The 13,464-nt window shown below is 29.2% G+C and overlaps 1 protein-coding gene across 1 annotated transcript; it reads right to left on the minus strand.

Annotated features, from left to right (window-relative positions):
- Nucleotides 1-7,105: 7,105 nt before the first annotated feature.
- LOC140987343 (uncharacterized) lies at nucleotides 7,106-8,946 on the minus strand. The gene is made up of 2 exons (XM_073455806.1): nucleotides 8,596-8,946; nucleotides 7,106-7,874 (listed from the first exon to the last, which is right to left on the minus strand). Exons 1-2 carry the CDS (start codon nucleotides 8,782-8,784, stop codon nucleotides 7,353-7,355), a joined length of 711 nt encoding a protein of 236 aa, XP_073311907.1. The 5' UTR covers nucleotides 8,785-8,946; the 3' UTR covers nucleotides 7,106-7,352.
- Between the last annotated feature and the right edge of the window lie 4,518 nt (nucleotides 8,947-13,464).

A 13,464-nucleotide genomic window follows, 5' to 3' on the forward strand; every position in this document is an offset into this window, starting at 1 on the left:
TATATTCGGCCCACGATCTGTATTTGGGTTTTCTAAGAAAATCTGAATATGGGCTTGAAAGCCCTATGAATTTAAACACCTTGATGTATATAAAATAAATTTAATTTTTATAGTGTTTTATAATATAATGTTTAAATGATTGATTTTAATTATCTAATCTAATGAGTCTGAGTTCTTCCTTCAAAAAAAAAAAAAAAAAAAAAAAAAATGAGTCTGAGTTCTATTTTCTTAAACATTAAGATTTAAAAAGACTAAATTTGTATTGGAACCTGCTCCAATCCAAAATCGAAATCATTAGGAACTGACACATACCAAAATAGCATCCAAGAGGTTCGTTTTTAGTTTATTTATAATAGGTTGTTTAGATAATTTAAATTATGTTTAAAGATACTCAAAAAAATAATTGGAACAAAAATTAAAGTTAGTCATTCAAACCATCTTGAACCATTGGTCTAATTTGAGTTTTTATCATAAATCGAACGACAGATGAAAATTTTATTAATTAAATTTTAATTCTAATTATAATAATAAACATATAACAAATTTTTTTAATAAATATTTAAATATCGCATACACAAGAAATAAATAAAATAATATTTTTAATTCTACCATGCTCGTTGCAAAGATCATAATTCGTAAACAAAATTTTAAAAAAATCCACAATTTTTTCTTTTCTTAGAGATTTTTTTTTTGGCTTTCAAACTTACAAATCTGTTTAGTTTTCACTTTTCAAATGAAAAAAAAAAAAACCAAAAATACAAATCCTCTTAAATTAAAGGAGACTTGTTTTTAAATAGTTAAATGTGTGTTCAGCTTATATTGAATCAAATTTTTCTCAGTAGTCACCTAAAAAATATTTCTGAACTCTCTTCTATCATAATTATTTTTCATATGTAATTTGATTTAAAAAAAAATGAAAATCAAGAACATATATATGATATTGTAGAACATATAGTTTTAGGTCTGGTACAAAATATAAAATTTTGAGTATGAAATTAGAAAAACTATATTAATATCAATATCAATGTCTACTACACTTATTCGATTTGAAAGAGCTTATAATGAAATATCATATATTAGTACCACATATTTAATTATTCGTACCAATTTTTTATCCTAAATAATGTGTCTCTAATACGAAATTTTTTTTATAAATGTTTGGGTACTAAAAAATCATATATTAAGATCAGATCTGAAATATTTAGTACTCAAATATCATATATTAATACTAAATTTTCAAAGTTTTGTACCAAATTTTCATCCGAAAAAGAAGTGTGATTAATATAAAAAATTTGTATACATATTTGGATACTCAAAAATTATATATTAGTGTCAGATGTAAAATATTTAATCATGAAACAACAAACATTTATTTCAGATTTTTAATGTTTTACATCGAATTTCATCTTAAAAATCATGTTTGCCTAGAAAATGTAAAAACATTTTTTGGTATAGTCAAAAAGCGAGCAAACAGAAAATAATATATTTGACATAAAAACTAATATTTTTTTCGTTGATGACCCATATAGATTATCTGTTTCACAAAATTGACCCGTGAGACCGTTTCATATGAGTTTCTGTGTTTAATCAAATGCATTCATTTTTTAAAAAAATTATAGTTTTAATATTGTTACTTTATGAGCTTACAATTTTTTATGTTGTGATTTCTAAACAAAATTCTAATATTTCGTCCAATTTTTCTCAACAAAATGGTGTATACGATCATGATAGAAGGACGCATTTACCGACGACAATATCATCTTCAAGTGATATAACAAACAATATGATTTAACCACACAATTGACATATCTTAAATTATACATACATCAATATTTATTATTTGATGTATACTCCCTCTAATTTACTGTAATTATAGGATACTCGCATTTCTCGAATTACTACGTTTATCCGAGTGATCCACAAACGACGAAATTTTTTCTTTTGTTTATGCTCTAATCGAAAACAAATAAGTGGGGCAAAAAATTATTCCGAACCTATACCGTGGTATTGATAGTTCGAACTGTTGATGAATCCATGGCCAGGCAAGAACCTCGACTGATCCTTATCCTTAAAAGGAATGAATGGAAAAAATTTCATACATCTTGGTTGAAGCAATTATCTCTAGAGTCAATAATTTGATACGAAAAACTATATCAAAGATTGCCCAACCTAGTAAGGGGGCTTGGAGAAAATCGAAATTATTAATCAATTATGTTTATTTGATATTTAATTGGTTGTCGTTGTTTCAAGAGTTACAAATTTTAACTGTCTCAAATTTGTAACATGTGATGTAAATAATGGCCAATAAATATCGTATTTAACGAAGTTTTCATAATTTTTAATAAATTTTCCCCGCATATTAAATATATTACTCAGTGTCAATTTAGTTTGTTTTTGTGTTTTAATTACATAATATAAATTCTCACTCTATCTAATGTTTAATTTAAATTCATTTATCTAATAAATACGATAATTTTGAATTTTTGAAAGATGTTTATTTATTTTGTAAAATTTTAATAGAAAAATAATATATGATTTCTAAATATATTTTTCTATTTCTTTTGTTAATAAAAGTTTCACTCATACAATATATTGAATGTGATGTAAAAGGTCAATGACGCTAGAAGATTATTATCTTTATTGAGCGTTATTTATACATCTTAATTAGAATTTTAATATATTTTTTTAACAATTTATAAAAACTCATTCATCTAATAAACGACGATAATTTTGAATTTTAAAAAATATTTATTTATTCTTCAAAATTTTATAGACAAAATTATCTATTTTTTCTAAATATATTTTTCTATCTTTTTTTATTAACAATAGTTCCAATCATCGAAATAGAAAGCAATGATAAAAAAAAGTCAAATTAACCTTTCAATGTGATTTCAAATGGGATAAATATATTGATAAAAACTTGTGTGAGACGGTCTCACGGGTCGTATTTTGTGAGACGGATCTCTATTTGGGTTATCCATGAAAAGTATTACTTTTTATGCTAAGAGTATTACTTTTTATTATGAATATGGGTAGGGTTGACCCGTCTCACATAATAAGATCCGTGAGACAGTCTCACATAAGACCCACTCAAATATATTTTTATAATAATATTTAAATTTTAAATATATTCATTAAATTAGATCTAAATATTTAATTAATTATTCAAACGTTCATACTTAATAAATTTAATCATTATCATTAATTATATAAAATAATATATCATGTTGTTGTGATACTATTGTAAAATAATAATGTAGTATTTATTGATAATAATGAAAAATTAATCTAGTGTGATTATTATCTTTGGACTATTTTGGGGATATATGTAAAGTTGAAAAAAAATATTTTGGTGAAAAGGATACGAAATCATAACGTAACATATTCTTAAATATTATCTTATTTTTTTTATTTGTTTTCATTTGTGTAATATTAAATTTAATTTTCTCAGTCAGTTAGGTACAAAATTAATTGACAGACTTTAATGCCCTCGTAAATATCATGAGAAATATCATTGAAAATTTCTTTCCCGAAGCCAAAACTTTTTTAGGTAAATTATATTTTCTATCATTTATTTTTGGGTTGAAACCATAAATAAGTTTGAAAATTCTCTCCTTCATAGAGATTTAATTAGGAGGAAAAAAACAGAAGAAACATTGATGAAGTAAGGTTACCTTTGATTACATGTGATTGATTGTATTAAGGGCCAAAATATTTAATATTTTAGAGACAACAGGAACAAATTTTAATATTTTAATTTAGAAAATATGACTACTCTTACTAAATGAACTTTAATTGAAAGTGGTATTTAAAAATTAGTAAGACAAATGGAAATATAACCTCCTTTAAATTCTTCAGAGTGGCAAATGAAATTAAAAGTTGGAATCATTTATTTAATCAATATTTTTGTTCCCCACACACACACACACACACACACATATATATAGTTTTGATATGTTCACTCATCATGTTCACCTCTGTGTCGATCAATAAAGTAACAATCGTCTATTGAATGTAATGAAACATATCCAAATTATACATCAAATAAATGATTTTTTATCTCATTAATTGACACGTAGATGTACACAATGAGTAAGCAACATAGGGATGTCAATGGGTGGGTATGGGGCGGGTATGACTAAACCCAAGGCCCGTCCATGAAGAAAACTTTGACTCATTACTCGCCCCACCCCGATTAAATATTCTTCGAACCCGCCCCACCTCGAATACGAAATGGGGCCAGGTAGACCCGCGAGACCCGAATTTTTTTAAAATAGAAACAATAATCTTCTTATCGCATGACTGAATTATGAAACAAACAAGCCTCTAAATACAACACAATATAAAACTAATACATGTCTTCGACCATACTTAATGATAACAAACAAAGTATTTTCATGACGTAATGAATTACATAAAAAAAAATTATTAGCTCTCTTAAAAAAAGTCTTGACATCCCCAAAAATAAGTCATGACAGAACTTAAACGGATCAATATAAAATGTTGAGTTCGTGGCAAAACAATTTCTTCCAAATACATATCCAACTCGGTTAGGGATTTTAATGCAACTTGGCTTGAACTTGAAGCCACGAATTTATCATACATATCTAAAATATTAATATCAGATGCATCAATATTAGAAACAGATGAAGTCCCATCAATCCCTGAACCACAACTATTTCCTAATGATTTTGTTGTCTTGGATTGGTAATCAACCAATAAATCACAACAATTCTGTCGAACTTCATCAAATTTAGATTGTGATCTTTCATCATAAATTAGGGGAAAATAAAATTCAACAAGCTTCATTTTATATCTAGGATCCAATACAGCTGCAACCCTCATAATCATATGACAATTATCCCAATATTTATCATATTTATCATTTATATCAACATATATGGGACGGGTATTATAGGACCCGTGACCCGCCCCATACCCAGGTGGGTCTGAAAAATTGGACCCGAGACCCGCCCCATGACCCATTTAGTGTGTCCAAACCCGTCCCAGACGGGGCGGGTCCATTGCATACCCGGACCCATTGACATCCCTAAAATAACATATCAAAACTATATATATTTGTGTGTATGCGGGTATGCCTGTGTGTTTGTGTTTATATGATGCATAGAAATTTGATTGAACTGACAAATTATTTAAAGCATACAAGTCTGCTGACGGATCTAAAAATTTACAAGAATAATAAAAAGGCAATAAATGTACTTTAAGATAGGTTTCATCTGAAATGGTAGGTGTCTCTTTTAAATGGGGTGTTACATTAATATTATGGATGGAATTTATTGTAAGTTAGATACATTATGAATGGACTAGTAAATGCCTTCATTAATAGTTTCATGAGGCAAGCAAAAATATTCAAATCCAATAGGTGTCTCTGTACCTTTTTACATACATCTGTTGAACCTGCAGTGCGCCAATCGGACTCCGTTTATGAAAATATATCTTAAATATGAAATCGTAATACATTTTTATTTCATACTAAGTTTGATTCAAGTTCTACAAAAATTCAGAATTATACGATTTGGAGGGCAATAACTATTTTTTTCCTATCCATTTTAAATATTTTTCTAAGTGTATTTGCAAAATAATTATTTATTTTTGATTAAAATGTCAAGATAAGATATATCCACGATCTCGTTTTCATATATGCGTAAATGGGTGGTCCGATCTTACTATTACCCACTCGTTTTCATATCTCTCCGCTCTATGCGGTTGCTGAAGATTGATTTAAGATATTTTAATTTGAAGCAAAAACTTCCACGCGGATGAAGCGAGGAAATTCTTCTGTCTACAATCAGCGGCGCACACGCTTATGCGATGCAATTTATTTTTGAAAATGACTTCGCGACACCATTTTGGACCTTTGATTTGTTTGTTTAAATTACGACATGTTTAATTTGTCTGTCAATATATCAATACTTTATACGTTTTATAAGGTGCAGTTTAAATTGTTATTTTCTAATTTAGTATTTTGGTGTTATATGAGTTGGAAAATTTTTTTATATATATATACACACTATATTTATTTTCATAATAAGAAAGTAATTTATCCATTATCCGCGTGTGTATTAAGAAAAGTCGAAAAGGTTTTTAGGTCATAGGGTATTAATTGATTAAAATGTCTCATTTAAAAGTTCAACAGTCCTCTATGATGAGATTGGAATTTGATTCCTACTCATTTATTATAGGAGTTTGGACCAATAAATAAATAATATAATTATTAAGTTCACCTTTTTTTTTTTGGACCAATAAATAAATAATATAATTATTAATTTCAACTTTTTTTTTAAAAAAAATGATATTATATTTTAATGTTTGAATTGAAATATACGACTTTTCATTCATGTTTGAATGCAATTAAATTATCATCACACTTCATATAATTGCCCTTAGCTGCACAGTAAACTGAAGCTTCACCATTAATGTTTTAACTTTATATTTGTTGTATTTTAAGTTTGACTGGATTTAGTCCAACAAAATAAGTTATAAAACAGTTGTACTAAAAGGCAGCCTTCTTTGCTCATAAATTCCATGGTATACTTTTTACTATGGCGAGATTTCGTGTATAGTACCATTTTTAAAATTAAATTAAAAAGGGAGTGTGTCTGAAAATCTTAATCCAAAACCAACAAAAAAACGTACAATCAAGAAAAGCATTAACTCCCACTAAATGCTTGCGGGGAAGTTACTATCCCCAACTTTGAATTAAATTAGGTGTTGGGTATTCATTCAGAATAGGTAGGAAGAAAGAAATAAATCTCATTTATTGTTTGTTAGGTACAAAAATGAAATGCAATCGGTCGAGGCAGAGCATATATTATTTCATGTCAAGCAAAGCTACGGCTTTCACAAAATTCTTTTTTTTAACTCCATTTTCCACCTCTCACTTCCTTTAAAGCACATACATATATATTAACTTGTGAATTCCTATTATATAGAGTATAAAGAATAGATCAAGATACGGGGTTTTTACTTGAAGTTGAAGCTATGTCCAGTACTTGTACCATATATGGATTTACATGTAAATTATTTGGGAATAACATTGTAATTTGTAGCATATATAGGAGATTTACGGACTTTGGAGAGAAAATTCCATTAAACTAAAGATCATTAACGATGGGAAGGAAAAAGGTTGCAATAAGATAGACAAAAAACAGAACCAGGGTGATTAAACTTATATCACATGGCATTTAAATAATGCCTAAACCCAAAAAAATATATATAGAACATAAAAAAAGGAATATATATATATATTTATAAAGGCTAAAATTCACCTAATCTTTTTTACCGATCTTTACAAAAAATGAGAACCATTTACGGGTTCATTCACAATCTTTTCAAATGGAGATGTTAAGGTCGATACGAGGTTTCTTGGCTGCAGCCACAGGCAACGGCACATAACTGTTGCATCGGGGGCATAGGGGGTTGCTTTTCGAGATCAGAACGTAGAGCAAACAATTGGGGCATCCTGCAGCGAACGAGCCCGATGATTTCTCCTCTTGAGGATCAAGATCACTATCTTTGATCGAGGAGGAAGAATTCGAGCGCGATGAAGATGTTTTGGACATTGATATTGAACGTTTCTTGATGGATTCTTTCCCCGCCCTCTCGAGTGCTGACTTCACTTTATCCAGAGTGCACACGTTTTGATAATTCGAGGATGATGGGGATCCAGACAACGATGAAACTAGCTTTAGGTCCAAGGTCGAGTCGTCGAAGAGGTTTAAGGTTTGTTTCGACATTGGAGGGAAATTAAGGTCTTCAAATTTGGAGAATGTTTCGCTGGTTTTCGGCTTTGTTTCTGAGGTTGAAGAGGGTGAGTTTGATGGATTGCTTCTCTGAAGATACACCTTTCCTGACTGAAATCAAAGATTTAACCATCACAAAATTTCATCTACATTTGAAGAAAATTTAATACAAAGGATTGAAATTTAATATCTAATAAACTCTGACTATTCTTCATTTCAACTGAGAAATATAAATCAAGAAGAAGCAGCATTTGAATTATCGACTTCTTTAGCTGAAAAAGAGCCACGGACGTGTATATTCAAATTCAATGCATGAGATGTCAATAATCTTTGTGGTATCATTAAAATCAATCCTCATATGAAAATTTCAAGAAGTTTACACTGTTGGGCTATCTCCGTAATTATCATGAGTTATGAAATAAACCAGACAATTAAAACATATACGAGAATCATCGAAACCAAACCATATCATGTGCTATAATAGCATGAAATAAATGTCATCAAGTCATGATAATAACTTCACTTACAAAGAACCTTGAATCATAATAAATCCAATGAATGCGTATTTCAATCAACTCATGAATGCCAATTTATACATATTAAATAGCATATCGGAATAACTGAAAAAATGAAACAAAATCATAAAACACAGAATCCCAAGATAATCACACAGAAACAAAAACAGAGCTTGAAAAAAATCGAGAAAATGGCTTCGTTTTAACAAAGCTTGTTTTCTTCCATGCTCATGAATGAACAGAAGGTAGCAGCAACAAACAATAAAGAGATCAAACATTTGTTGGGATCCAAAAAAAAGAAGAAGAAAATATTGTACCTTCAAATCGAGGCGCTTTTCCCAGCCACAAGGCACTTGCAAGTCGAGGTCGAGTTCTTTGGATTCAAGGGTACAACCCCCACCAAGAAAATCTCTAGTGATCGGGGCTGTTGATTTCCCGGTCGGCCCCGACTCCGTCTTACTACCACCGTTCATCAATCTGAGAAAAGAGCTGACTTCGGCTGCCATCACACCAAAGAGCACTTATCTTTTCCTTCACAGCAATCAATCAAATCAAAGAGTAAAGAGAGTTGTGCAGAAAGAGAGAAACGGAAGGAAAAGGGTTGAAATCGAATCCTGTTATACAGAAGAAGAGGATGTGGAAGATGGACACTCCTACCATATAATAATAATAATTTAAAATCAATAGGCAATAATGAAGAATTTAATGAAATCTTGTTTTATATAGAAATAACAGTGAAATTTTGAAGAATGGCATTAATTGAAAAAGAATCTAAAATAAAATTTCCGAAGTTGAGAATTGAGATTCTGTGAAGTGAGAAGAAGGTGGGGCCGTCAGTAATTATGGCATTAAATACTAAGGACAGCTGTGAATTAATGCGACCACAATACAAAAACAAAGGCCTTCGGCTCTATAGGAGTGTTTTTCTATGTTTATATATATATATATACGAAATTGCTGATTTTTTTTTTAAAAATCGGTATGACAAAAAAATTTTAGGACATGGAGGAAAAATCTTTAGTATGAAAATGATTTAGGTGTGTCGATTGAAATTATGGGTATAACTAACTATTCGCATCCATTTTAAATGATTTGGATTTATATTCAATGGGTTATGACTTTTCCATCTAATTTTATTTGAATTTTCAACGGAGAGCTGCAAAAATAAATCGTCCTACTCATTTTTATTTTGGTTTTGGTTTTGGTTTTTTGTATTTAAAGCAAATATGTAGGTAACTTGCTAGTGACGTAGATGCTGATTCGGATTTTTCTACAAATCGTGGTGAAATCTAAGAATTGTTTAAGGAATTTTTTAGGGAGTGTGTCTCATGTGAGACCGTCTTACGGATCTTAATCCATGAGACGGGTCAACCCTATCTATATTCACAATAAAAAATAATATCTTTAGCATAAAAAGTAACAATTTTTCATGGATGACCCAAATAAGAGATCCGTATCACAAATACGATTCGTGAGACCGTCTCACACAAGTTTTTGTCTTTTTTAGGTCGATGTCCCGTTTATTTTCAAATGAGCCTTTCATATGTTTGAGTCTTGGGACATAAGAGTGTAAACAAATCGAATCAAATATAAGAAAAGTTTTAATGATGTAATTAGTTATATTCGAATTCCAATTTGATTTGAAACTTGAACTCAACTAATTTAAATTTTTTTACTCAAGTTTGATTTGAATTAGAGCTTGAACTCGAACTATTTGAACATGTACACGAACAATTTGAAATTTTTCTCAAAAACTAATTTTTGAAATATTATATATATATATAATATAGTTAAATTATATTCATAAAAAATCAAATCTCACGAGAGTTTGTAAACTATTGATCAAAATAACTTGAATTCAAATTTAGCTCAAAAAAAGTTAAAATATATTTGAATTCAGTTTGAATTCAATAATTTTTAATATATATCAAATATACTTTTAAGTCGTCTTGAGTCGTTTGCATCCCTATCAAGAAAATATTTAGTTAATTTTTGAATTGTCATCTTCGGGATATCAATTATTTATTGCAACTTTCCTAAAAAAAATTTATTTCACCCGACATAAGTTAGATTGCCCATAGAATTCATATTGGCATGTTTATGGATTATTATTAAATTGAGTAAAATAATAATAATTTCCAACCAAAAAAAGAGGGAAAAATAATTCCGAGTAGAGCAGCTACACAAATATCTCACCAAGATTATGACGAAACATGTTTCTAGGCTGATCGTATTAATTGGAGATAGTTTTTTTTTTTTTTTATATAGCAATTATAGTTGACATTTTAATATGGTTATTACAAGCGTACTTTTAAGAAAGATTAGTCAATTTACTTTAATCTCATAATAAATGTAAAAGCGATTAAAAAAAAAATCAATTTTGGGGGAAATATTTTTGTTGATCTTGACTCGCTAAAAGGTTGTCTTCAATGAACATGCAATTAAGGTAACATGGGTTGGCATTAAGGAAGGATCATGCTTAATGAGTCGTGGGGGAGTTTAATGCACATAATTACTCAAAAATTGGGGCATATAAATTTGTAGTCAACTTCATTAAAAATTGGTCTGACAATTTTTTAAGCTCGTCTTGTCACTTAAAATATAAGTATTAAATGGTACGGACTAACATGTGTCACTCCCATACTCATCCTCATCACATCGGATATTCAACTTTCGTCCACATTCTCATGTATATTGGATGATTGATAACCTATCCAAAGATTTTATTACCACTTACAATTACATTTTTTCAAATTTTAATTATTTCGATAAAACTGTACTTATTTACCAAATGCTTAAGAAAACAATAAGGAAAAAATTAAAAATATTAAACTATAAAACTAATCATTATATAATAAATAACAAATATTATAAATAATTTATTCCATCATCATTATCTTACAAAAATAACATTAACTATATACTAATAATTTTATTCATTCAATCCGATAACCATCATTCAACAAAAACAAATTAGAATTAATAATATTTAACATAAATAAATACATATTATATATATATATACTCTAAAATCTTCGNATATATATATATATATATATCCCCGAAAATCTTCGTACCCATTTATTTTATCTGGGAAAAAAATTGTCTATACCCTCCTCTCTTTGAGTTAGATATCAATTTATTCGTAAGTAGAAGAGATGCAATTTTGACAAACATGAGACTACAATTAAGCATAATTAATTCTGAGACTTCAAAATTGTTGTTAAAATTTTAGTTATTTGTATGTGTTTTGTACAATAAGATGATAAAGTGTTAATTTTAAATAATTATAGCCCTCCACTTATACGTATTTCATTTATATTTTCCTTAATTACAATTTTATTTTTGGTTTTGTAAAATAATATAATTAGGTGGCAACGACTTATTGGCTCCCAACCCGGCTCTTTAAGTTATTAACAGGTGACGGTCGAAGTTTTTAAAAATGCTTTTATTTCTAAAATTGCATTTAACGCAGAAGGTAATTCATTTCAAAATTATTATATAGACATATATTAAATTAAATGTTTGAAAATTGTATACATATTTAGACAATCTTTCATTTTAGCTAATTTTTGAATTAGATTAGATCAAAATCCAATAATAATAAAAAAATTGTTAAGATTGGAACTTGGACCTAACTCAATCCCAAAAGCTAGCTCAAGAGGAGAGGACTGTCCAAGACCATATATACAACTCCCAGGTATATCACCCAACCGATGTGTGACAACTAACACACCCCCCTCACGCCCAGGAATGAACATCTGGAGCATGAAGTTTACAAATGACCCAATTATGGGTAGAACGGGTGGTCCAACACATAACGGTGAAACCTGAGCTCTGATACCATGTTAAGATTGGAAGTTGGACCTAACTCAACCCCAAAAGCTAGCTCAAGAGGGGAGGACTATCCAAGACCATATATACAACTCCCAGGTATATCACCCAACCGATGTGGGACAACTAACACACCCCCCTCATGCCCAGGAATGAACATCTGGAGCGTGAAGTTTACAAATGACCCAATTATGGGTAGAACGGGTGGTCCAACACATAACGGTGGAACTTGAGCTCTGATACCATGTTAAGATTGGAACTTGGACCTAATCAACCCCAAAAGCTAGCTCAAGAGGAGAGGACTGTCCAAGACCATATATACAACTCCCAGGTATATCACCCAACCGATGTGGGACAACTAACAAAAATCCTGCAGTTTCTTAATCACATCAAAAATAGTTTTTCACTCCATGAGCCTCTAATTGTTTTCTCGAATGAAAATCGCTACCAAACTTTAAAAATCTGATATTATTATATGATATTTGAGTACATAATGTTTCCGCTCAGATATTAATACATGATTTTCGAGTACTCGAACATGTATAACAAATATTAATATTAATGTACGTTTTTTCGGATAAAAATCGATATAAAATATGATATTCGAGTACGAAATGTTTCAGAACTAATACTTATAATATATATGATTTTTGAGTACCCAAACACGTATAGCTAGTATTGATATTAATGAGACATATATTTTTCAGATGAAAATTGCTACAAAACATTTAAAATGTGATACTAATATATGATGTTTCAATATCAACTATTTCAGATATGATACTGATATATAAAATTTGAGTACAAACAAGTGTAGCAGGTGTTTATTTTAATATAATTGTTCTAATTTTATAATCAAAATTTTATCTTTCGTACAAAATTTAAAATAGTTAGTACTTAAATTTATATATGGGACGACAATAATTAGAATTAGATTTGGTTACGGGAGAGCCATTACTCAAATTGCTAGCGGCCTAGTGATCTCTAGTCGGGACAAAATTGCAGTGCATCCAACTAAATATCATGATATTTCAATATAATAAAATCCGTATACATAATGCAAGGCAAGTGATAAAATACTTCAATTTCTCCAAATAAATATTATTCAAATTGTTTCCATACCATCGTATGACATACATAATTATACAATCACCTTCATTAATAGCTAAATATGTGGCGATAAGCTGCAGTACTTATTATATTTAAATTAGATTTGAATCGGAATAATTCATGAATTTGATTGGGATCTATAAGGAAAAATAAGGATGTCTCGTAATTTAAGAAGTGTATTAGAATTATTATTCATAATAATGAAAATTTACTGAATAAATGTTACAATTTCTAACTAGAAC

The sequence above is a fragment of the Primulina huaijiensis genome, chromosome 11, assembly GCF_012295235.1.
Source record: "Primulina huaijiensis isolate GDHJ02 chromosome 11, ASM1229523v2, whole genome shotgun sequence".
NCBI lineage: Eukaryota > Viridiplantae > Streptophyta > Magnoliopsida > Lamiales > Gesneriaceae > Primulina > Primulina huaijiensis.

Excerpts from the sequence above, each read along its gene's own strand:
- LOC140987343 (XM_073455806.1), bottom strand. The coding sequence starts at position 8,784 with ATGGCAGCCGAAGTCAGCTCTTTTCTCAGATTGATGAACGGTGGTAGT. Across the intron at positions 7,875-8,595 it reads AAAAGCGCCTCGATTTGAAG|TCAGGAAAGGTGTATCTTCA; the intron begins GTACAATATTTT and ends CTTTGATTTCAG.